The sequence below is a fragment of the Mus caroli genome, unplaced genomic scaffold (genome assembly GCF_978045245.1).
Source record: "Mus caroli unplaced genomic scaffold, Mus_caroli_1 scaffold_17, whole genome shotgun sequence".
NCBI classification, from domain to species: domain Eukaryota; kingdom Metazoa; phylum Chordata; class Mammalia; order Rodentia; family Muridae; genus Mus; species Mus caroli.
Window position 1 is genome coordinate 87,827,136 of NW_028227272.1, and position 26,852 is coordinate 87,853,987.

Sequence of the window (26,852 nt, forward strand, 5' to 3'; positions counted from 1 at the left end):
GAGTATGAGAACAAAGACTTTAAGCTCTGGCCAAAGTGACCCGTTGACCCTGTCCCTCACCAAGTTCTTGGGCACAGTGTCCCCAGCACATGCAGCAATGAAGATGAAGCTCGCAGCTGCACCAATGACCCCTAAAGCCTTTCTTCTCTCAGTGCTACAGTGGGAAGGTCTCCAAGGAAGGTAGGAGCTCCTGAGGACTAAACATGGAAGCCTCAAGTCTGTACTCATCCCTCGGGGCAGAGCCAGGCATGCAAAGCTGGGGAGAAGGCTTGGTGGTGAAATGATACGCAAGCCTGAGGACCTGAGAGGGCCTGAGTTCTGGTCCCTAGTAATCTCATTAGAAAAAGTCAAATGTGAGGGTGCACCTCTGAAAGCCCAGGACTGGGAGGCAGAGACAGGAGGGTACCTGGGCGTTGGGGGCCAGCCAGTCTAGCTAACTGATGAGATCTGGATTTAGAGAGAGAGATTTTGTCAGAAAGACACCTAATGTTGACCTCTGCCTTTTCAGGCGTGCATCTCACCCCTCTGCCCACCTTCCCCAAATTTAAAAATGGTGTTCATACATGTATTCATTTTGACTCACATTCGTAAAGTAAGAATAAATAAATCTCTTAGAAGACACTAGCCTTTGCTGGCTAATACATTTCTTTGACAATCTGGATGCTAAGAAACCTTTGCTTTTCGGACAGGTGTACTGTTCATCACAGTTCATCACAGTTGCTGCATGCACCTGGAAGATACTCCCTAGAAACTTCTCAGTTTGTCCCTTTTGTATAAATAAACTTTGTCACCCAACTGACAAAACACACTTCCTGTCCCCAGGTGGCCCATCCACCTCCTACCTGACCCTAGTGACTGCTTATCTCCAGTCTGGCCTCTTGACTCCCAGCCCACTCTGGGCTTCTCTCATCTGGACCATGGGGTTCCCTCCCTTCTCCAGTGAGCAGCATCTGGAAGGTTTCACCTAAGTTAAGCAGGCCACACCCCCACTGTGTAAAATCCTGTACTCTGCCCATTGTAACTAGACACAGAAGCCAGCTGTGGTCCTGTACCTCTCTATCCCCTTCCCTCATGACTTCTGGCTGTTCTGTCACCATATGTAGCCAGCTCTGTCACACCTCTTTGGAGCCACCTTGACGGACACCAGAGAGATCTCCCTACCACCTGCCCGAACAGAGCCTTGTTGTTACGAACTCTGCCTTCACAGTAAAAACTTCCATGGAATAAGTAGGTGGCTCTTCGTCCCAGAGGCTGAGCTCTGCAGGGACTGTGTCAGCAACCAGAGTGTCGCCTGTCACAGGATGGGTGCCCTGTGAACCTTTGGTGGGTGAATGAATCAGGGCCCCTTGTAAGCCTGGCTCGGTGCCCATTCTTGGCTCTGGATTACAGGCTGGGATGTGGGCTCTGTGTTATCACAGCCTCTAAGCTCTTCTAAGATGCTGGAAATCCAGTTGTTGTTTTTTAATGTGAAATGTTCCAACTTTTAAAACACCGAATAAGCCAAAGACAACATGCCTACAAGGCCACATCCGGGCCACAGGCTGTCAGTGTGTGTGTGTGTGGTGTGTGTGTGTGTGTGTGTGTGAGTGTGTGTGTGTGATCTCCGCTCTGTTCCCAGACATTCCTGCAGCCCAGGCACATGGCTTTGAAGAAGGGGGAAGGCGCATTTGGCCTTTACCCTAGACCTGGCGCTGGCTCAGAAGGATGAGTGCAGGAGAGCTGAGAGCTGGTTCTCATCAGGGCCCTGTAAAGGGGAGCTCTGGGGTTGGCGTCCCAGAGCATCTGGCTTTCCAGATTCATTTGTGTATTTTCCTATGCATATGAGCTGAAGTCTGGCAGGTCCATGTGCTTTAGACTCAGCACACCCCTCTGCGAGCCCGTGCTTTGGTGGAGATGCGATGGCCTGTCAGGCACATAGTGGTCACAGACCATTCTGGCTTCCCCAATAGCTCAGCATGGCTTCAGCATTCAAAGACTCAGAGGAAGATACTTCTCAGACTTTTAAAAACATCGTCATTGTCTTTGGCACAAACACAATAGCAACATCAAACAGTAATAAATAGTAATAATAAGACTCAGCTACAGCTTTGACCATCAAATGACAAGATACTTATTTTTCTGGATTTCTTCTAAGTCCAGATGGCTAAGAATAAAGTTTGTAATTATCTTTTGGCCTCCTTTCCCTTAACTTTATAGCAAGGGTCTTTGTCCATGGGGCCAAGAAGGCACCAACACTGCCTACCATCTTGCTTAGAGGGTTGATTCCTTGTGGGGAGGGTTTTGTGTTTCTGAGTTTCAGAACACATTTTGTAGGCGAGTGTGTGCTGGTAGGGTTTTTTTTTAATGGGCTATTTCTTTGGAATAAATTCCCACATGTTTTATATCAGAAGTGGGTGGGGCTTGTTTATATCATCACAGTGTTTCCTGCCTTATATGTATAAACTTACCAGTTTGTTCTGACAAGCACTAGTGTACCAATTTGCATATGTAAATAGTGAGGCACAACTTTTGGGTTGCCCTGCAACTTTGGTGGTCGGATTTTCCTGAAGGTTTCCATAGTATCGCTTTAATTTGCTTTCTTTGGATTATGGATGTATATACAATGTGTACATTGTACTGGTATACATTGTTTCTAGCCTTTCTCCTGGTTCCTCCCCTTGATTGACTGATTGACTGATTAATTGACTGAGTTCATAATTTTTTAAGCTCTTGGCAGAGTAGAGAGTAAATGACCCTTGAATGGTTTTTCTACTATAAATATCCCACATGCTACATTGACCAGGCTATTGGCTTCTTTAAATAGCATTTTTTTTAATTATTTCTAATGTTCATACCCTTGTATACAGTACATTCTGATCTTATCCACCCCATGCTGCCTCCATTCAACTCCCGCTGGATCTCCCAACAGTCTCACTCCCAACTCAAGTCTCCTTTTTAAAAATACTATTATTAGTAGCCCTAAGTTTTATTTGTGCTGACCACTTTGGTTCTGCGTGTGTCATTTGTAGACTGGTTTTTAGAGGAGCTGATTGGGTGACTGAGAGAGACCTCCCCACCCCCATGGTAGATTTCAGTATGTGTGTGTGCCACACTTAAAGCCATAGGATTGCTTCCACTGTGCTGTGATACGCACCCGCAGGGATGCCCAGTACCTGGCAATCAATGGAACACACTCTCTTAGTGAGTACAGGGGCATGAGAGTGCTCACTCCTGCAACTGTGCTCTGGGACCACAGAGAAGATGGTGGCCAAGCATGGAAAGGCAGGGGCCGAGGTGGTCAGAGTTGGTTGCATAGCCCGGGTTTGTATGGGACAGAACTTCCCACTACTATGTGTTTCATGCACACAGATAGTTGTATTCATTTGGCATAGCATAGAGAAGGGAAACCGGGTATTGCTTGATGCCAAATCAATGGCTGGGGCATGTCAGGCGGGGACATCTAGCCTACTGTATCCATCCAGGGTTAAACTGGGGCAGCCCACACTGGAGCCTCTCTTGACTTGAGGGTATGAGGTCGCTGGAGACTGAGTTTTTTTTTTACCAAACCCTTTTAATTTTCTCCAAAATTCTCTGCAACATCTCTCTAAGTCCTGCCCACCGCTCAGTCCCAAATCCACTACCTCAACCACACATTCCTAAAAATCAACCTGCATATTCACTTCCGATTGCTCTGTAATAAAACACTCCACCTCTTAATGGGCTTCGATAAAACACGTATCATCTTGCAGCCTCGGTGGGGCAGGGATTCAGGGGCAGCTGAGAGCAGAGTTTCTGGCTTTTAGTGCGGGGAGACCTCCCGAGGTTACGTCTCTGGTTGGAGGGCTGTACTCCCAAGGTGGCCAACTGATAGGGGGAAGTTGGCACCGATGGGGGAGAGGTTGGCACTGGTTGTTGGTCACAGGCCCAGGGTGCTTTCGTGAAGGGGTAGCTGCTGGCTTCTTCTGGGAATGGGTGTCTATGACCAACCACCTCCCTTCTGCCATACTGTGTAGACCAGGCTTGGTGCCTGTGGGAAGAGGGCGTTCATGGACATAAATTCCTGGCGAGTACTCTGGCTGCAAACTTGAGGACTATTTGGAAGACTCACTCTGAAACCCCTCCTGCCAGTACCTGAGATGTGCCTATATTTACGGAGAGGACCTTTAAAGGAAAGGTTAAGTTCATGTGGGGTCATTCAAGCGGGTCCTGAACAATCTGATTTGTGCCTTTATAATAAGAGGAAACCAAGATCCCAGCATGTGCAGTGTGACAGCCACATGAAGACAGACAAGCCAGCCAGAGGCTCCATGGAGCCAGCCCTGATGGCACCTCAGTCGTGGACTTCCAACTTCCACAACTGTCAAAAAGCAGGCTTCCGGGTGTGTGCCTGGGGGGAGAGGTGCACTGCTGCTACCCTAGCAAATGAATATTAAAGAAGGAAGTTGCAGCTAATAACTGACAATGGAAAGTGACATCTTAACAGTTCTGTGGGGTCAGACAGAATGAGGTCTGAGTTCTCTGTGTTGAGGGTGGCCCAGCCAGAGGCATTTCTGAAAGATCTTGGAGTGAGCCAGTTACCACTAAAATTCATCTGGTAGAAGGGAAAAGGAAAGACAGGGGTGAGTTCAATGAGCCATCGCTGGCCTTCTGAGCGCCAGCCAAAGCAGCCCTTTAACTTGAGCTGGGCTGGGGATAGGGGAGCCTTCCCAAAGAACGGGCACCAGGGTGTGCCTCCGCCTCGGTGTGTCATTTCCTGCTATGGTCACATTTTCTGGGTGGGCTCCAGGCATTTTGCTACTTCCTTAATAAGAGAATGAAAAACCACACAATGGACCTCAAAGGCTGGGCTAAGGCTGTCCCAAGGCCAAGTGTGGGCAGGCCTGGACTTTTTAGCCAAGATCAAGGTGCCAGGAACTCTCCACTGCCAAGACAGGGCCACTTAAGAGCAGCCAGCCCAATTATCTAAATAAACACAGGCTTGCAAGAGTGATTAACTTCAGACCCAGTGTTAAACAATTGCCAAAAAAAGTAAGAATTTAAATGGTGGAATATCTTGTTATCACATGTATTGGGGAGGAGGGGACCTGGCAGCAACAGAAGCAAAACCCATGTGGGCGGGAAATAACCACCTTTAAAGAAACGACAAAATCCTGGGAATGGTTCGGAGCTCAGCATCAAGAAAGGCACAGCCAGCCAGCCCTGAGTCAGACCTGAATTACCTTGGCCACTTCCTGAGGTCACGGCTAGGATAAAGTCTCTGGAGATGAGATAAAGTCTTTGGGGGAAAGTTCTGTGGCCTAAGCACCGAGGACGTTGAGAGTCTGTCAGCAGTGGTCCTCACTGCTTAGATCTGGGGGGTTGTTTTCTTTCTTCTACCAGTCTAAAAGTCTATATCCAGGATGGACGACGGATGGAGCTCAGTGAGGGGAGCTTGCCCAGCACGCACCACGCTCTGGCTTTGATTCCAGCATTGCATAAACTGGGCACGTTGGTGCATGTCTGTAATAACAGGACTTGGAGAGATGGAGGCAGTAGGGGCAGAAGTTCAAGGCCATCCTTAGCTGCACACTGAGTTTTATGCCAGCCAAGGCAACATGCAACCCTGGCCAAAGAAAACTCTAGGTTTTTTTTCCCCACAGATGGTCAGGCATCCATGTCTTCATCGCTCTAAGAGAACATACACTTTCTAGAATATTCATTTCCATCAGCAGTACACAATGGTCCTGTCTCCCTAAATAATAGCCTGTCAATGTGTCACAGCATTCATGCCTTAGATCTTTGACAGAGCAATCGATGAGCACGAATTCCCATGGAAAGTCCCGTATCTGCCTACAAATATTTAGCTCTAAGCAGGTTCAACGTGACATTGCTTACTGTGTTAAAAATTGGGAAAACCCCCAGATGTTTCCCCTGGGTGTTACTAGTGGATGAAAATCAGGGAAGCCTTTAAAAGCAACGCTGATGAGGTTAGAGAGAGTGCCCAGTGGTTTGAGCGTGTAAGGACTCAAGCCCCAGGACCAGCCCAACCCCTCTGGCCGCCACAGGCACCAGCGTTTACACGCACATACCTACACGCTGACCTTCACACATCCACATAATTCAAAGTAAAAGCCTGAAATTAAATAAAGCTTATTTGCATATTCCCAAACATGTTAATAAAGGGGACGAGCCACATGCAAAGTTACATATGTGTAACCCCATTGAGGGGGACAGATATTTACACAGAGAAAAGTGGCAAAGAGAGTGCTTTAATCTTTTTATATTTATCTATTTTAGTTTATGTGCACAAGAGCTTTGCTTGTGTATATAGACATGTTTGCTTGGTACCTGTAAAGATCAGAAGAAGGCATTAGATCCCTGGAACTGGACTTACAGATAGTTGTGAGCCACTGTGTGGATGCTGTGGGAACACAACCAAGCTCCCCTGCAAAAGCAGCCAGTGCTGTTAACTGCTGATCTGGCTCTCCAGCTCCACCTCCAGGGTGCTGGGATTGTGAGCCTATGCCTTTACACATGGCTCAGAAAGATGCTCTTAAAGATGAACTGGCGGGGAAGGTCTCCTTCCTGACCAGTAGTATTTGCTGGGGATTTTCCTCTCCAGTGTTGTTTTGTTTTTATTTTAAAATATGAACTCTTGTATAACTTGTAAAAGAAATAATGAGACTAGTATATTTAAAACCTCTGATTAAGATTTTAAGCTCATACAGGCACAGTCTTCCTTGTATAGGCAACTTCTGCAAGGATCACATCTCTCTGTGCCCTCTGGAGAGTCATAGCCATTCATGTTCTCTGGAAAATCAAGGACTTTACTAGTGAGAGAGGGGAAGTTAGAGGAAAGGGGTCTGGTTTTAGTCTTTTGTGTATACATGTGAATTGTGGCTTCGAAGAAACAACTTCAATTTTTTAAAATTTATGTGTATCTCTCTCTGTCTCTGTGTGTGTGTGTATGTGTGTGTGTGTGTGTGTGTGTGTGGTGCCATGTGTGTGCAATATCCAAGAAGACCAGAAGAGGGTGTCAAGGTCTCAGTGTGAGCAACCAAACTTAGGTCCTCTGGAAGAGCAGCAGAGACTCTTAGTTGTTGAGCCATTTCTCCAGTCCTTGAACAATGTTTTTAATCTACCTACTAAGCTTCATGCACACAACTCACAAAGCAACAAGAAAGTAGTATGGAAAAACACTGAGAGGGTTGGAGTTATTCTCCAGACAAATGCTCTATAGTGACTGGGAAAGCTAAGTTGTCCCAAGAATAGTTTGAATAATGCTACAGAAACTTCTACATTCTTAAAAAACATACCTGAATACTCTCACCATTTAAACGCTGGCTTCTGTTTCAATACAGATTTGATTTTTACACTTATGGAAGTGAGCCAAGCCTATAAAAGCCAAGATTCAGGAGGCTGAGGCAGGAGGATTACCAGTTCTAATCTAGCTTGCCATATACAGTGAAACCTTGTCTCAACTATGGAATAAGCAGAACATGTAAAGAACGTCACCAAGCCTGAGGACTCACCCTTAAAACCTCAGCATTCAGGAGGACTGAGTCAGGAGGATTGCCACAAGTTCAAGGCTAACCTGGGCTACAGAGTGAGGCACTATCTTAAAAAAAATTGTTGTTGTTGTTGTTGTTGTTGTTAAACCAAGCAAGTTTGCTTATACTTTCCATTTAAAAACTATGTTATGTCATATCATGTTGGAAAGGATTAAGTATGTTGGGGTGACAAACCCTACTTTCCCCTACTAATCACAATGGCCTCTGCCACCATCCTTGTGACATCATGACCACGGCTCCAAAAAGGGTGGAAGAGGAAGAGACCAGGGTCCAACACCCCCATCGAGGTCACATCCTTAATGCCTGAAAGAACTTTCTCTAGGCCTGTCTACTTCCCAGGAGCACCAAGCTGAGGAGAAATTCTGTACCAAGGTTGTGGGAGGACACTACTGATGGTGACCAGGTCCCTTGGATGCCAACACTAGACACTGTCCATGAAGGGTTTCAGATGATAACCACACTGGCCCATGGACCAGGGCATTTGTTGTCTGGCTGGGGAAACTGAGGCTTTGCAAGGACACTGGCTCACCTGACGTCATGCTTTTACTCACGACTCCTCCCCCTAAGGCTGATATTGTGTGGCATCTTAATTAACCACGGCAGCTGGGTTAGCCTATGATTTTAGCTGTAGTCAGTGTTCTGTCGCTACTAACGAAAGAGCAGCAACAAAGTAACATAAAGAATGGGAGTTTATTGAGCTCTAAGTTGCTAGGGCCGAGACATCTAAGAGCACCGCCCTGGCCTCCCAACAGCATTGGGGGCTTGCGTTTTGTCATTGTTCAGGACATCACAAGGAGAGACGGAGCCAGCAGCTCTTCAGGTCCTCTTCTATTATTTTTTGTGTGTATATTTATGTGCCTGTGTGTGTGTGTGCGTGCGCACACGTGCTGTGTGTGGGTGCACATATACATGTGTGTGTGTGTGAATACACATGTGTGCATGTGTGTATATGGGCCAGAGGACAACTTCCTGTGCTGCTCCTTAGATGCCAGCCACCTTGTTTCTTGAGACAGAGTCTCCCTGGCCAGGAGTTTACTAAGTAGGTAAGGCTGGTTGGCCAGTGAGCACCAGGGACTTACCTGTCTCCTCTTCCCAGAGCTAGGATGGTTTACCCTGGAGGCCAGAAGAGGACACCAGATCCCTGGGACTCTGAGCTGTTCCGTGTGGGTGCTGGGAACAACTCAGATGCCCTGGAAGAGCCATGCTCTCCAGCCCTTGAACTTCTGGGAGAGCATCAGAGCGTAGCATAGCATATCCATCCACTCTAGCGATGGTATCGTGAGCATCTATTTACTAAAAGCAGGACCTTGAACTCACTAGTTCATTCAAACTCAGGGCTCCCTAGGTACTGATGGCTAAGCTGGCGCAAAGCATCTTGGGTGATTCCATGAGATAGATCAGCAGAGAACTGGACTCTGTTTGATCAGCCCTGTGTGTTTATATATAGCAAGTGCTCTAAACTGTGTGGGGTGCCAAGTGCAGACCAGCCTGACGCTCTCGCTGCCCCTTCCCTTCCAGACTGCCTGTCTTACACGGCTTTACAAGTCCTGTCCAGGAGGTGCTATGGGAAGCAGAGATGTAAGGTCCTCGTCGATAATTACCACTTCGGAAGCCCCTGTCTTCCAGGAGTGAAAAAATACCTCACTGTTGCCTACGCATGTGGTAAGAATAAACCCTCAACCAGCTCTGGGAACACGTACCTGGTAGGGAATTGGTAGCCGTGTGCAAACGGAAGTGTGTGACACTTTTAATTGTACATAGTGGGCAGGGCACAGCCAACAAGCAGGACCAAGAGAGGGAAGAACGGAGAAAGGTTTATTGCAGTGAGTCAGGAGTGCATTAGAGTCATTCATGCCTACACACAGCCACCTAGAAAAGTGCCATGGGGGGGGGGGGGGCGGTCTGCAGTGCTGCGCATGCTCAGTTTAAGTTCCTCATGCAAGCAGAAAAGGTAGCTGAAAACATTCATAGGTTCAGCTCAGAGTCGTGGAGTAGACATTTAAAAGGTGAAAATGATGGACGAGGACTCCTCTGGGCATGCTCAGTTTATGTCAGACAGGAAATGGGCATATCAGGGCACACTTGCAATCCCAGCTCTCAGGCGGCTGAGGCAGAAGGATTGCTGGGAATTCAAGAGTTGGCCTGGGCTATATAGAAGTTCTTATCTCAAAAGAACAGCAATGATAATGACCAGCAAGAATATTATTGGATGTACATGGTATCTCTTTCTCAGAATGGTTTCAGCTGAAACCAAAGGGACGGACACTATGAAAGTCTAGTAACATAAGCGCTTGCCCCTAAGGGTGCCTGCCCTACTGTGCTGCTGACAGAAAGAGCCCATCAGCTCAGTTAGTTCCTGCTGGCTTGCCTCATACACCCCAGACGCTTTCTCTCCATTGTCCTAGTTTATGGCATCCACATCAGATAAGCAATAGGGTTTTCTTGGGCCAAATTTGTTTTGAGAGCACCTCAGGCAATCAGATTAGCAGCGGATGGAGAGAATAGGGATAGGACAAGCATCCTGGGACAATGCTGAGGTTACAGAGAACAAATGATTTCTATCTTGCTTCTTATGAAGCCCTGAAATTCACTGGCGTCGTTGTGCGAGTTCACAGAAGTATTGTTTGGCTCCTTTTTAGCCCTCTGGGTCCATTTAGAGGCCCTCAGTGACTAGCCCACTGTGCTACCCACAGCTGTCGTGTCTGCACGCCCTCAGCAGGCATGCAATGTAGTACGGGCTACCACGTGCTGTTCCCGTGTCTTGAGAAATCTCTGCTCCACTTGGCTTCTGTCTTCAGGAAGCTACTTAAGAGCAAGTCAGCAGCTGTGTGCAGGGGACCATGGTGGCCTGATGTGAAATCTTGACACATGTGTGCTCTTCTGAAATGAGTATGGAGTTGGAGGGAAAGCTGGATGTTCAACAACGAACTGGCTGCCTTCCCCCTCCCCGCCCCCCCGCAGAATAGCATTCATTAGACTTTGCCCAATTTTATCTCAAGATAAAATTTGTGGAGTGCCTGGTCAAGCATACAATCTAGGCTTTTTATTTTTTAAAATATCCATCTAATTGTGCAGGCATTACTATTGCCAGCTCAAGAATATTACCTTCACCACAATCCATTCTGAAGCAGTTTGAAGAAAGTTTTTGTAAACAGGGTCTCGTGTAGTCCGGGGTGGCCTTAAAGTTACCGTGTAGTCAGAGATGACTGTGAACTTTTGCTCTTCCTGTCCCGACTCTCAGGTGCTAGAATTATAGGCATATTCTGTCTCACATAGTAAACAGACAGGTTCCTATGGTGACCGATGTCTCACAGCTCCATGATCTGGTGGGTTGCTTGACAGTTCGTCCCAGAATGCCAGTCTGCTGCAAGAGTCTCTCTACAATTCTGAATCTATAAAGCCTCTCAAATTTGTGCAGAGCAGGAGTCTCATCTCAACTCATCTCATCTCATCTCATCTCATCTCATCTCATCTCATCTCATCTCATCTCATCTCATCTCATCTCATCTCCTCTCGAGAATTTGTTGCGAGAGAGACAGAGAGAGAGAGGAGAGAGAGAGAGAAGAGAGAAAGAGAGAGAGAGAGAGAGAGCTCAGGGAAAGACAACACAGAACACTGCCTGGGCTTTACTTCTGTCAGGGACTCGGAGAGAACGTTCTTGGAGCCCAGGGAGAGCGAAGGTTATTGAGCTAGGAAGCATTTGTCCTGGTGCAGCTGTATTCTGGGGTCAATGCAGTGTCTCTCCAGCACCTCTGCTGCATCTCTCCGGAAAGCCACCCTCATCTTGGTGGCACAAAGGCGCCCGCCAGGGTCTCCTGGATTTGGGGGATTCACAATTTATGGCTTGTTCTCTGCTTGTTGGCCCTGGGATATTTCCAGAAGAGTGTAGTTAAGCACCCGGAGACGGAAGTGGGGTTTGCCTGTAGCTGGGTGACTTACAGAGTCTCTGCGCCGCGAATGTTGCTGCGTTTGTGTTGGCTTCACTTGCTCTTCCTGATGCCGCTTCTCCCCGATACCATCTGGGTTGAGGCAAAAAGAAAAATAAGCAATTTTCTGCAGCTAGAGTACTTGGCATCCTCCCCCTTCTCCCAGCTGGCAGCTGTGTGCTTCGCCTCTGTAACTGTATCTCCTTTCTCTCGTCTCTCTATATCTCTGTCTCTTTTTGTGTCTGTGTCTGCCTTACTCTCTGTCTCTCTCTCTCTCTCTGTGTGTCTCTGTGTCTCTATGTCTCTCTCCCTCTCCTGCTCTTTCTTCTAGCCCAGGCTAGTCCTGAACTCCTTACATAGCCAAGGATGACCTTACACCTCTGATCTTTCTTTCATGCACCATCCTTCCTTATATTTGGTGAACCATGTGAGCCCTGATTGCTGGCTCCTCTGGGTTTATAGTAAAGACGTGGTGTTCAGAGAAAAATTGGAAGAGGACGGAGCAGGAGGGGGCGGTGAGGTGGGGCGGGGGGTGGTGAGGTTAAAGCTGGTCCTGACTGGTTCGCTTGCTTCACTGTCTCTCAGATATGCTAGGATTCCCCTGAACAGCTTTCTAAGGCGCTCCCGACTGCGCTCACCCATGTGAGATGCCTCAGTGGCCTTCATTACACTGAAAGCTGTGTAACTGCCCTCACATTTTTGTGACCCCCCCAAAGTTTCTCATGCTCTCTAGCCCCCCCACACACACACACTAATCAATTTCAGTCTCTAGATTTATCTTTTTAGGCAGTTCATATAAATATCATTATGCACTAGATGGGGTTTGGTAACTGCCTTCTCCCACGGAGCGTGCTGTTTTGAGATTCATTCTTGAGTCCTTCTCATTACTCACATTTTCCATTAGACGTGTGTGCTGCGGCTTGTTTACTTTCCTCGTTGTCTGAGATGGGGTCTTGCTGTGTAGCCTGAGCTAGCTTGAAAGTCGAAGCCCTGCTACCTCAGCTTTCTCCATTTGAAGATCCTTTGAAAGAAAATATTTGCTTTGTATTAAATTTATGTGCATAAAAAGAAATATGTCTGTGCAGAGGTATGTGAATACAGGTGCCTACAGAGACCAGAAAAGAGAGGTGGGTCCCCTGGAGCTGAGTTTACAGGCAGTTGTAAGCTACCCAATGTATTGCTAGAAGCAAACTCGGGTCCTCTGCAGCAGCTGATGCTCTGTGCAATCTCTACAACCCCAGCTCCTTAAAAAAATAGTGCAAATAACATGCCTAAGAGTTCACCTATCTTGAGCAATTGATGATCTCATATTGCCATCTGTGTCAGTGTGTGTGTGTGTGATAGGCCATAAGTCATTTAAAAGTATTTTGTAAATCTTTATCTACATTGTAACTTAAATATATATTAAATGCAAAGGTGTTTTTTTTTAATATACCATGTTTTAAAAATACTTCTTTTTGGTTTTTAGTTCCCAAGTACATACTCACGGCAGTTGATCCAGCTGTTGCTAATCTAAATCCTTCTCTGAAGAAAGACGATGAATACGGTAATTTCTATGGCTTACCCCAGCATTTCCTTTGAAATGAAATCAAATAGGCACAGAAGACCAAGGTGGTAGGAGGCCACAGAGATGTCGGGATGCTCTGCTGATACAACGGGGTTATGGCTGGTGGTTACATACATGTGGCAGCCAGTGCTTTGTTTTAAAGAGAGAGAGAGAGAGAGAGAGAGAGAGAGAGAGAGAGAGAGAGAGAGAGAGAGAGAGAGAGAGAGAGAGTTAAAATCACAAGCAGAATAAGGTTACCCCCATTCTCTTACATTCTTCATTCATTCTTTCTTTCTTTCTTTTTTTTTTCCTAATGTAAAAACCACTTTGAACAACAGGTCTTCTCAGAAACAACTTGGGTTCTTGGTGGTACAAGGAGCTTGCTACAGAGCTGGGCTGGAGCCAGCTGACTATGTCGTCCCTTCCTTCCCTGCTTCCCACGTACCTTATACGAATATGGGCACAGCTGTTCTGAGTTTATTTTGTAAATGTTGTATTTATGTGTATATGTATGTGGGTGTGGCCGCATGTGAGCATGGGGTCAAGGGACAGCCTGCAGGATCCACTTCTCTTCTTTTGCTCTCTGGATCCTGGGGAGTGATCTCCATCATCGGGCTTAACAGCCTTTACCCACTGAGCCTTCCTGTCAGCCTGGATTATTTATTTTTTTTAGTGACACATAGAACAAATTTAGCCCATGAAATTCCTGATAGAAACTGTAGAAATCCCACAGAATATACAACTTTGGGTAGCAAGGGTTTGTCTTGTGCTATTTTGTTTTATTTATACACACACACACAAACACACACACACGCACACACACATGCACACACGCACACACACATACTGCACACGCACACACACATGCACACACGCACACACACATACTGCACATGCACACACACATGCACACGCACACACACACACACACACTTGTGAAAGTAAAGTATAGCTGCTCTCTATCTTAGGGATTGAGGCTAAAACTGCCCATGCACTGTTGAATCAGCAGGTGTTCAAGCCCTGTAAACAAAGCAGCTTGGTATTGGCACAGAACCCACACGGTCCCCCTGTGCACTTTAATCTCTAGGGGGACTTGCAGTCCTTAACACAGCATCAATGCCATGCACATGGTCACTGTACTGTGTAGTTTAAGAAACAGTGACAAGAAAGAAGTCTGTACACTTTCCAATTTCTGCTGAGCAATCCTTCCATCTGTGGGTGAATCCATGGATGTGGGCCTCGCTGACACTGAGGACTGGCTCTGTGCTTGGCTTCTCTGTGGACTTCTTGCTATAGAAAACACAGCGTCTAAGACATAAGAGCCCTTACCCGGAAGCTAGGGCTGAGGACTGGAAACGTCCTCCACATTCCAGTTCACGGCCACCCTGTCTACCAGGCTCTGCATCCCAGCCTCCCTCTGCCTCTCACTTGGCTCCCCCCAGGTCCTGAAGGATTCCCATCATCCTTCAGTGCAACCCTGAGAGCCACAACAACTCTCTTAGAGTCATCTGCCCTGGTGATATTCTCAGGGCTCCCTGAACTCCAATACTGCTCCATCAGCACTTGCCAAGCGTCCACCAGGGTCCTGGCCTCTCACATCTGAAAGCAGACCAGCCACACAGTGTGTGTGTGTGTGTGTGTGTGTGTGTGTGTGATCAGAAAATCTCACACACTGCACCCAGGCCTGTCCTGTCTCTGGTCCACAGAGCAGACATCAGTTCCACGGTAAATTGAGGGATTATTTACTCGGCCTGACAGAGGTCATTGTTGGGACGGAATAGAGGCTTCTGTTCTGGACGAGGGCACATGAACTACACCTGAAGTTGGAATTGAGACTTGGAACTGTTTTGGGTCCCTTTAATGATTTGATATTTTCAGAGATGGTTTCGGCATCAGCTGCTTTTCCTGTTACTGGGACAACACGCCAGAGAAAAGCAATGTCAGAGAGAAAGGATTTGTTTTGGCTCCTGGTTTAGGAAGGGAAATGGGCCATCATGGTGGCCGGGCAGTGAGACAGTTAAGAACCAGAGGACACATAGGAAGTGGGCCCAGGTTACAAACCTCAAGGCCCATCCTCCATGACTCCCTTCCTCCAGTGAAGACCCACAGCCTCCCAAAGTGAACTGAAAGTCTTCAGACACGTGAGCCCACGGGGACACGTCACTTTCAGGCCTCAGCACTGGGTGTTCTGATCTCCTATAGCTTAGTCAGAAGCCCGATGGTTTGACATCTGGGACTTTCTATTCCTAAGGCAGGCCTGGGCGGACATCGGCGGGACACTCGGGACAGGCACGCAGCTCTGACCCTCAGGACAGGCACACAGCTCTGACCCACTGCCTTTGCACATTGCAGGTATAACATTCAACCCAAGCGGATCAAGGGTTGTGCGGAAAGATGGTGTTATCGTCAGCAACTCTCTGGCCGCGTTCGCTTACATTCGAGGTAGGTGAATGAGTGGGAACTGCTGGGGGATGCAAAGGGGTTTACCCACCACCTCACTCACAAGCACTCCGGTGACTAAAGGAGCATGGCTTTAGCTGTCCTGGCAACTGCAGCATCAAGATATCCCGAAGGTACAGGCCTGGGGTTCTAATACAGTGGCAGCCACAAAACTAGGGGACCTACAAGAATGAAGTTGAGTGACTGAGGGTTTCGTCTCCAAGGGTAGCTCCCCCTCGTGAAGTAGAAGTGCTTTCATCGTGTCTAAAACTCTGGATGACTGAATCTGCCCAACAACTGGAAACAAAACAAGGCAGATCACACAGAAGTGAAACAGGTTCTGCCATGGGATGGCGCCGTGACCTCAGGAGGCCTGAGAGTTACTATGGCTGCCAAGATTTCCTGGTGACTGTGCCCAGGGCTGAAGGCTGGCACCAGGCCTGGCTGAGTACAGTCCTCTCTGTGGAGGAATGCCCTTGTCACCTTCTGAGTTTCCTAGGATGGATTTTATCTCGGAATGTTGACTGTCGTCTCAACACTGCTCCAGGAGGGCTTGCTCTGTCAGTCAGCTTCCCTTCGTCATTACTTAATCCAAGTCCCAGGCTACTCCTGAAGTAAAACGAGGTATATTTTGGCTCATAGTTCTGGAGATCAAGTTCAAGATCCAGTGACTCAGTCAACCAGGGGGTTGAGGGGACAGTGAGGCATCGAGAGTGATCACATTTTGAGCCAATGGAGAGGGAGAGAAATTTATAGAGCCGAGTCCTACAGCTAACTCCCGTGGATGGCACAGGCCTAAATGACATAAATACTCCTCCTCTTAAAAGTCCACGCCATCCCCCAGGGCCACCACCATCAAACCAAACTCATACTTATAGCTCTTAGGGGAAGCAACACTTATCAAAACCGTACAGAGGCCAGAAACTCTGAGACCTTGGGTAACGTGCACTCTGACAGGTGCATGGATGCTGCTATTCAGGCCAGCTGGAGCTGGGCTTGTGTGGGATAGAGCTTCCTCGTAGGGAAATTAAGACTTAGCCCTGGCTGTCCTGGAACTCATTTTGTAGACCAGGCTGGCCTCGAACTCAGAAATCCGCCTGCTTCTGCCTCCCAAGTGCTGGGATTAACGGCGTGCGCCACCACTGACCTTTGAGAGACATCTTAATACAGGAGCTGGAATGCCTGGCCCAGCACTCTGTCACGGCACCGTCATCCCATCTCAGCCTCCAGTGGGCTTGCCATGTGCTGTATAGTTATTGGCCTCTTTTTTTCTTACCACCTCTCCCCCGTTTCCATTCTTGAGGCTCCCTATGACTGCCAAAGTTAAAGAATACGAAGATTTAGGTTTTAGAAGTGTGTCCACGGTTTCAAAGCCCCTTCAAGTGGAGGACAACGGTGAAGAGGATCAGAGGTGCTGCTGACTGAGGGGCAGCCACACTGGGCCCTCTGTTGTTGACCTAACTTAGCCTCCACAACAAAACGCTGGAGACTGGAGCTTAAGAAACAGTTTCTATTTTGTAACAGTTCTGGAGTAGGCTGGAGTCCATGATCAAGAGCTTCCTTCTGTGTGTGTGTATGTGTGTGTGTCTGTGTGTGTGTAGGACAGTGGTGGTGGAAAGAGACTAAGAAAGAAAAGAGAGAGTGTGTACTTTTCTAATACCTCCAGTCCTATCAGATGAGGACCCTCTGGTGAACACAGTTAAACGTAATTAGCCCTAGAAAGTTCCACCAACAAAGTCATATTAGAATTTAGGGCACCAGCATGAGTTTTTTTTTGGGGGGGGACACGGTCAGTACAGAGCAACAACTCTGAGGGATGGGGTTTTGATCCCAGATTCTGTGCTTAAGGGAGCTGAAGGTCAGAGGAGCTGGACATTTGCCAAGGGCACCACGGACAGCGGCTGGGTCCAGCTTCACGCTGGGCGAAGGGCAAAGCTGTCCATCAACTTCTACAAAGAACCTTGTCTTCAGGATTTGAATGGCTGGAACCTCTTGACCCTGCATTATGTAAATACCCCTTCCTCCAGCCTCCATGTGTTCATCCTGCTACACGTCTAGACAATGTGTTTGCCTCTCTAAGCACCGAGAGTCTCGGCTCCTTAAGGACAGATGACTGTCATCTTGTTTATCTCTGTCATATCTCTGTGTCTAGGAGAGTTCTGGAGCAGACAAGGTTACAGAGAGTAGGCAACAGATGGCTAAACAATAAATCTGAGTTGACATTATGACTGTCTTATACTCCGTTATCATCCATGATTTATGCATTTTATTTATGCATCTGGAAAGATTGCTCAGTGGTTAGGGGCGTTTGCTGCTCTTGCAGAGGACCCTAGCCAGTTCTCAGCACCATGTCTGGAGGCTTACCGCTGCCTGTAATTCTAGTTCAGGGGACCTGACACCTTCCTTTGGTCTCTGCAGATATCTATACACATGTGGTATACATTCACATGGACACACATACATGTGAAACGTGTCTGTGTGTGCACGCATGTCATGGCATGCATGTCAGAGGACGACTTTGTGCAGCTGATTCTCTTCTACCATGGTTTACATTGGTTTGGGGATCAAATCTGGGTTGTCAGGCTTATGTGACAAATGCCTTTCTCCACTGAGCCATCTGGCCAGCCATCCACAAGCCAGAACTGTGCTCCGTCCTTTTGATATGAGGACTGGATGGGATGTCATATGATTTTTATCGTGAGATATTCCAACATGTTCACCCTGGACATGGACCCCTGGCACTCTCTGACAGCGAGGCCACTGGCCAGAACAGCCGGGGAACCAACAACTTGAGCAGAGGATATTCCTGGGAAATTGAGGGAAGCCGAAAGACAGTCCTTCATCAGGCTACCAAGTGCCTTTGACCCATGAATGCAGTCACACTGATGGGGGACAAGCAGACAGACAACCCAAGGCAAAGGGCTCTGTCCTCCACAGGGAAACTTGAAGGTGAGCAGAAAGGATATGTTCAAGGCTCTCAGATAAACCATATCTCCTATGCATATTTGCCTGATCTGCAAGGGTATTTCTCATAGAAAGGGGAAGAGCGTGTGTGTTGTGTGTGTGTGTGTATGTATACTATGTGCGTGATATGTGTTATAGGTGTGTGATATGCTTGGTGTGTATGGTACGTGTGTAGTGCATGCACATTTGTGGTGTGTGGCAGAGTGGTATATGTCTATAGTGCATGGTATGTGTGTGTGTGTTATGTGTTATAGGTGTGTGATATGCTTGGTGTGTATGGTATGTGTATAGTGCATGCACATGTGTGTGCTGCATTTGTGGTGTGTGGCAGAGTGGTATATGTCTATAGTGCATGGTATGTGTGTGTGTGTTATGTGTTATAGGTGTGTGATATGCTTGGTGTGTATGGTATGTGTGTGTTGCATTTGCGGTGTGTGGCAGAGTGGTATATGTCTACGGTGCATGGTGTGTGTGTGTGTCTAGGCCGGTGGCGCTCGTTTATGGTATGGGGCCTATGGGTGGAGGTTGGCATGTGTTTATGTCTGTATGTATAGTTCTGGGGAACACAGTTTGTTAGCTGCTTCAGCAGAGGCCATTGCGCCTTGGCTGAGGGACTTCTTAATTTAGTTTTGTTGTCTAAATAAATAACATGACTCCTCCCAGACCACCAAATTAGTGTCATATTGGCATCTGGCTTTCTGTGTTTTCCTCATCTGTGCCTACGGGCCTGCCGATGTGACTCAATACTCTGTCACTACCTCTGTTGTTTGGGAGTGTATGTGTGTGTAGTGTGTGTGTTTGTGTGTGTGTGTGTGTTTGAGTGTGTCCAGTCTCAGGCAAACCTGAGAACTTTGGGACCATGGCCAGAGCAGCCTCGGTGGTTCTAAGACAGGAACTCTAGGATATCCTATGAGCTGTGCGAAGGAGATTTTAACACACACACACACACACACACACACACACACACACACACACACACACACGACAAAGTCGGTCACATGACCCTTACAGGGAGGACAATCAGAACAGCACAGCCCTGTCACGTGGGTGGGCTCTGACATGTTCCCAGGGTCTGCAACTCTGACAGGAAGCCCTGTCATACTCTAAGAACCATCAGAACTAGTTAGTTCCAAATACGTTGTGCTTCTTCCTCCTGGAGGACTCTGGCCACAGTCCCCCCGCCCCCCCCAAGAGATAGACCTTTGCTGGTGGCTTCTGGTGTCTTATCTGGGTGTGACTAAATTTGAACTGGAGCTTGTATTGGCCCCAGACCAGGATCTAAAGAGCAAATGGGGCCTAAAGGCCACTGGCCACCCATCCTGAGGCTCCTGGAATCGTAGTACAGGTGATAAGTCGTTCCCTCTCAACCGTGATGAACCGAAACTAAAGTTAGAATAACAACAAAAAACACTGTGGGAACTCTGCTCAACCACAGCAAAACAAATGCCTTGTGTGTTCAAAAGAGATGACAGGAAAGGGGTCACAACGGTGCAAAGTGGTCCAGTTGGCTCTAGAAAACGGGGTAAACATTATTTTGCGTAAATTCAGGGGCAGTGGGCGGAGCCCTGGCCTAAGCCCAAGTTCCAGTTGGTGATGGCTTTGGAAAGTGTCATCAGTAAAGATACCGGCTCATCCCTTATGTGCCGTCTACCTACAATCTGGTGACTGTGTGACAGTCACTTCCTCTGAATAGGAAGTTTTCATCCCATGGGACTGCTGAGCACTGTTTGGCTTCCTGGACCACTGGGTCTCAGTGGCAGTGACGTGAACGCCCCCACGGAGTGACCCTGTGGCAAGAGTTACCTCTGAACCCCAGGAGTTGAACCAGGAGCCTGATACCTGGAGAAGGGGGTGGGGATGCTGACTCTATGGTAGCATGTGATGTGCCCTAAGGTAGCATGCGATGTACCCTAAGGTAGCATGTGATGTACCTTAAGGTAGCATGTGATGTGCCCTAAGGTAGCATGCGATGTACCCTAAGGTAGCATGTGATGTACCCTCACTTAATTAAGGATTATGACTCACTTAATTCAATTAATCTAAGTTCTTCAAAAATGGAGCTGAGGTATATGTGTGCCGCCCTAACGTTCAGACTTGAGCATGGAAAAAAATCCTTACGAATAGAGAAAGAGATAAAGTAAACAAATCAGTGGTGTGTTTAGAGCAAAACCCTGATCCAGAGTAGATGGAGCCTGAGGATCTGGTCCACCGCTACTCCCTCCTTGGACAGGGCAGGGGCAGGGTGGGGTACTGGACAACAACTGTGAGTGTGCTTCGTTCCTCAGAGACTTGATGTCGCAGTGAGTTTCTGCCTGGAGCTGGCCCTGTCCCCCACACAAGTGGTCAGAAAACGACTAAGGCTCTGGCCTCTTCATACCTCACAGGAGGTATCAACTGCAAGACATAAAACTATAAAGGGCGCACAGTCTGAACTATGTCAGAAGTGAGAGTGGACCAGTAGAACAGGCTGTGATCTGCAAGAGAGGGGAGGTTTGACTAGATGTCCTGGGCTTTGTATCACAGTTTAGTGACTTTGGTACAGTGTCAGTGTAGTCTCCGGATAGCCCATTCCCACCCCCACCCCCCTACTCCTCGTGAAAAGGGCGTGTGGCTCTATGAGTCCTTTACATAATTCGTCTCTTCAACATTGTACTGATTGGATGACAGGAACAATCTGCTGTCCCTCCCGAAGCCAAAATAAATGTTAATTCAGACATCTGCATCTTAAAGAGAGCGGGGAAACATCAGGCTGCGGTCAGGACATGCAGCACAGATGAGTAGAGCCACTCTAGGGACAGCTTGGGCTGTGGGAAGGAAGCTGGCCAGGGAGGTATCCACTTTCAGAAAGATAAAGTGTCCTGGTTCCATCTCTCCCTTCAGATCTCAGCTGTGAGGTCCCTCCCTGCAGAGGAATGGAGTTTTGAGACTCCAGCCTAGACCCCTGGGGAGAAACAGCAGTGGTAAAGACAACAGCTTTCATTGTCTCTCCCAGAATGAAAGACTTGACAGTGTGCCCTGAAGGAGGCTCCCTGAAGTTGACATCTACTGAGAAAATGTTGGGGACAGCAAAGTATATCCCACAAGGAGCTCCAAGATCCAGCCTGCTTCTACCCGGAGAGGCTGCGGGCCTCTGCAGCTTTCCTTCTGGGCCTCAGTTTGTTCATCTATAGGTGTGCTCAACCAATGGCCCCCAGCTCCAATCTATAAATAAAGTTTTATTGGGACACAGTCAGGTCTCATGCTATGAACATGATCAGTGGCTGCTTGTTATAATTTGAATCTGGAATGTCCTTCATAAGGTCATGTTTTGAATGTATGTTCCCCACTAGTAATGCCATTTGGGGAAGAACCTTGGGTCCTGGTCCACTGTGATGAAAACAGACTTTACCACATGAGCCTATCGCCATGCCTCCTCTGACAGGAAAGAGGACAAGTCTTCAAAACTGTGATCCCAAATTAACTCTTTCACACCCTCACATGTTGTCTTCTTCTTGCAGCCCACCCCGAGAGAGCCGCTCTGCTGTTCATGTCCAGTGTCTGCATCGGCCTGCTCCTCACGCTGTGCGCCCTGGTCATCAGGGTGTCCTGTAGGAAGGACTTCCGGGAGCTGAGGCAGGGGAGGGAGCACCTGGTGCTAGGGAGCGACAAGGCGGAGGAGGACAGTGAGGAGGACATGGAAGAGGAGGACTCCTCGGATTCTGAGTTTCCCGAGGAGTTGTCCAGGTTTTGTAGGACTTCATATCCAGCCTATAGCTCTATAGAAGCCGCCGAGCTGGCGGAAAGGATTGAACGCAGGGAGCAAGTCATTCAAGAGATATGGATGAACAGTGGCCTGGACTCCTCGCTCCCCAGGAACGTCGGCCACTTCTACTGACAACAGAGGCATCTGGAGGAGATCAGACTCTCTGAAGAAGGAAGGGTCCAGAATGCGCTGTCTCCCCAACCCTCTCCAGTTCCACTTGTACCTTCTGTGAAGGAGAATCTGTCTTGTCACCCGAGATGGGTGAAGCCAGAAAGCTGTCAAAGGGACGTCTCACTGTTTACAGCACACCCTGGAATAAATTGGGAGGAAGCCGTGGTGTCTTGCAATCCTATCTGTACATTAATAATTCTATACAGACTTGAGATTCTCATTTACTCAACATTTACAATGCCAGGTGTCATCTATACTTGTGACCTAAGTAAATGGGGGCGGGGCACACATATTCATTAAAAATTATGCTGGCGGGAAGCAGTGAGATGGGTCAGTGGGTGAAAGGTGAGTGCTAGCAAGGCTGGCCACCTGAGTTCACTCCACAGTGTGGATGGAGGGAAGCAACTCCTTCAAGCTGCCCTCTGACCTTCTTACATGTGTCATGATACGGAGACAAAAACCTAAGCAAGGAGTAATAGTGGTATGTGATCGCAAAATCCACAAACGGCCTGGGAGTGTAGAGAAAGCAGGGAAGAAATTCTGCATGTCAGAATCAAGGAGGATAAATGCCGGCCGTGATGCTTGAAGAGAGTTGGTTGTTTAACTGGGGTATTGGTCACTAGTCTAGTTTCTATAGCGAAATGTCTGATGGTGCATGTGTGTGCCATGCACACACACACAGACACACACATGAGCACACAGGCACACACAGAGACACACACACAGACACATACAAACACAGACACACAGACATATATAGTCACACACACACAGACACACAGAGAGGCACACATACACACACGCATACACAGACACATATACACAGATACACAGACACACACAGATACACACAAACATACACAGGCACACACACAGAGACATACACACATTCACTCACACAAGCACACACACAGACACACAGGCACACACAGGCATACACACAGACACACACAGATACACACATGAACACACAGACACATACACACAGACACATGGACACAGGCACACACACAAACACAGACATACACAGACACACACAGAGGCACACAGACACACACATGAGTACACAGGCACACACAGAGACACACCCACAGACATATATAGACACACACACACACAGACACACAGGCACACATACACACACAGATACACACACACACACACAGACACACACACATACACATACACACAGAGTCAGACACACACACACACACACACAGATACACACAAACATACACAGGCACACACAGAGAAACACACACACAGATACACAGACACACACACAGACACATATAGACACACACAGTAAATAAATATGCCATAAGACTTTGATAAAACTGATAGGGAAGAAAACATGAGCTCAGAGGTAGTTTATTGTTTATTTATTTATTTAAAATATTTATTTATTTATTTATTTTATTCAGATGAGCACACTGCAGCTGTCTTCAGACACACCAGAAGAGGGCATCAGATCCCATTACAGATGGTTGTGAGCCACCATGTGGTTGCTGGGAATTGAACTCAGGACCTCTGGTAAAGCAATCAGTTCTCCTAACCACTGAGCCATCTCTCCAGCCCTCTAATTTATTTATTTTTGAGGCACAACCACTTTGTGTGTACCAGACTGGCTTTGAATATGTGATCTGAGATCTGATCACCTCAGCCTCTTGAGCACCTGGGTTGCAGCCATGTTACAGTCGTGTGTCACCATGCCTGGCACACAAGCAATTTTTAATTCTCAGTATTATCAGCGTAGAACAGAGACTCACAGGATTTTCTTAGAGGAAAAATAAGAAACTGCTCAGACATGGGAGGCCTTGATTATTTTCCTGCCACATCTGTGTCTGTAGGGGGCCAGTGTGATGACTTCCTTCCCATAAGAATGTCTGTTTCGAGGCCCCGTCCCTGTGGACACTGGGACTTGGATTCTGTTTATTTTCACACTACATTTGATCTAGTCTCACAATCTTTGTTGTTTGTTGTTTTTTGAGACAGGATCTCACCTGTAGCTCAGGCTGGCCTCAAACTCATGACAACCGTCCCCCTAAAGAGTGCTGGGAGTATAGGTGTGAGTGTGGGGCACCCAGATTTACCTGCTTTAAAAAACAACAACAACAACAGCAAAAACCATTTTGGGGGCTTGAGAGATGGCTTAATTGCTAAGGATCCTATGTTGCAAGCTTTGATTTGAATTTGCTCTGCAGAACACTTGTAAGAAAGCATGATGCTTCTCCAGGCTAAGCACCCCCAACCCTAGCCAGCCTTAGCCCTCTTGGAAAGCTCTAGGTCAGTGAGAGACTCTGTATTTAAAGGGATGGGGGTACCTGTCTTAGTCGGGGTTTCTATTCCTGCACAAACATCGTGACCAAGAAGCAAGTTGGGGAGGAAAGGGTTGATTCAGCTTACACTTCCACGCTGCTGTTCATCACCAAAGGAAGTCAGGACTGGAACTCAAGCAGGTCAGAAAGCAGGAGCTGATGCAGAGGCCATAGAGGGATGTTCTTTACTGGCTTGCTTCCCCTGGCTTGCTCAGCCTGCTCTCTTATAGAACCCAGGACTACCAGCCCAGAGGTGGTCCCACCACAAGGGACCTTTCCCCGTTGATCACTAATTGAGAAAATGCCTTACAGCTGGATCTCGTGGAGGCATTTCCTCAACTGAAGCTCCTTTCTCTGTGATAACTCCAGCTGTGTCAAGTTGACACACAAAACTAGCCAGTACAGTCCCTAAGGACTGACGCCCAAGGTTACCACTTTAACAGTATGAAAGCTACCGTTAGCTCAAGGGCTACGAAAACCTTGAAAGAGTCAGGATTTGGCCCATGCCCTGGTTTTGTTCCCCACAGTAAAAGTTTGCAGACTCCTGGGTTTGGGTTTAAAACCACAGCACTTCTGGTGGTAAAATCCTGAGTAACCAAGGACACGAATAGGGAACAGGGTGCGACCACAATTCAAATCACTGCAAAGCATGGGTTCCTCCACTGGAAGCTGCCCACCCCACCCCACCCCCACACCACCCCGTTGGAGCCAGTGAAGAGGAGAAAGAGAGGGCTCAGGAAACAAGCCAGACAGAGCAGAGGTTGGTTGGGCATCTCTAGGGAACAAGAGGCCCACAGCAGAGGAGTGCTGTGACAAAAGAAACTTTCTCTAGGGTCCCATGGGGGCTTTGTAATGTTGTATGTCATGTGTTTAAACATTTGGTCCTCAGCTGGTCATGTTGAAACCTGGGAACCTAGCAGGAAGCAGTGCATTACGAGGGGTGGGCAGGCTCTTGAGATCCAACTGTCAGCTTCCTTTGATGCTATCGGAACAAGAGACCCTATCTTCTGGTGATGTGCACGAAGCTTCTGCAACCACTGTGACTGAGCCAGAATAGCCCTTCCTCCTGGACACTGTCTCTGTCAGGCATTGGGTTGTTGATGCTGTCTCTGTTGGACATTGGGGTTGTTCTTGTAGCGTGAGACATTACTAATACAGACTTAGAGCATCGGAAGGATCCTGCTGCATCTGTCACCTGCACAAGTCAGACCATCTGGGACTTCAATTGACCCTGTCAAATCGGCCTCTAGGCAAGCCTGTGGGGGCGCTTTCTTGAATAATGATTGATGTAAAAAGGTGCTCACCCCTTGGGCAGGTGGCCCTGGGTAGGATAAGAAAGCAGGCTGGTCCAGTCATGAAGAACAAGCCAGTGAGCAGCTCTGTCATCTTGCCTTCTGCAGTGACAGAGTGCTGTGATTGGTTTGTGCAAGCGTAGCATGCCCGTGCCTGTCCTCCCCGTGCCCGTCCTCCAAGTGCCCGTCCTCCCCGTGCCCGTCCTCCCCGTGCCCATTCTCCCCGTGCCCATTCTCCCCGTGCCCATTCTCCCCGTGCCCGTCCTCCCCGTGCCCGTCCTCCCCGTGCCCATTCTCCCCGTGCCCATTCTCCCCGTGCCCGTCCTCCCCGTGCCCGTCCTCCCCGTGCCCATTCTCCCCGTGCCCGTCCTCCCCGTGCCCGTCCTCCCCGTGCCCGTCCTCCCCGTGCCCGTCCTCCCCGTGCCCGTCCTCCCCGTGCCCGTCCTCCCCGTGCCCGTCCTCCCTGTGCCCATTCTCCCCGTGCCCGTCCTCCCCGTGCCCATTCTCCCTGTGCCCATTCTCCCTGTGCCCATTCTCCCCGTGCCCGTCCTCCCCGTGCCCATTCTCCCCGTGCCCGTCCTCCCTGTGCCCATTCTCCCCGTGCCCATTCTCCCCGTGCCCGTCCTCCCCGTGCCCATTCTCCCCGTGCCCGTCCTCCCCGTGCCCGTCCTCCCTAAGCTGCTTTGGGCTGTGGTGTTCATCACAACAGAAAGCAAACCAGGCATGAGCCTCCTGAAGCCAGCTCTGCTGGCTCTCACCCCACCCTCACATGTCTGTCTTCAACCTCACAGTAGTTCTTCATTGCATGTAGACGAGGGAACTGCAGGGTCACAGGCTAAGTACTGAGGCTCACAGAACATGTCTTTGTCACGAAAGATGCCCTGTTGTTTGAGTGTCAACAGAACTTCTTCAGTGTTCCCAGATG

The 26,852-nt window shown here is 48.3% G+C and overlaps 1 protein-coding gene across 3 annotated transcripts in view; it reads left to right on the plus strand.

The window, feature by feature from the left end:
• Eva1c (eva-1 homolog C) overlaps positions 1-22,474 on the plus strand; it is a 75,751-nt gene extending 53,277 nt beyond the window's left edge. For 2 of the 3 annotated variants that reach the window (XM_021185198.3, XM_021185200.3), the window contains 4 exons: positions 9,048-9,191; positions 12,924-13,001; positions 15,354-15,443; positions 21,902-22,474. In XM_021185198.3, coding sequence (XP_021040857.1) covers positions 9,048-9,191; positions 12,924-13,001; positions 15,354-15,443; positions 21,902-22,278 — 689 coding nt within the window. In that variant the 3' untranslated portion in view covers positions 22,279-22,474. The remainder of the gene's footprint in view (positions 1-9,047; positions 9,192-12,923; positions 13,002-15,353; positions 15,444-21,901) is intronic. The other variant, XM_021185199.3, reaches the window with a different exon arrangement.
• The last annotated feature ends 4,378 nt before the right edge of the window (positions 22,475-26,852 follow it).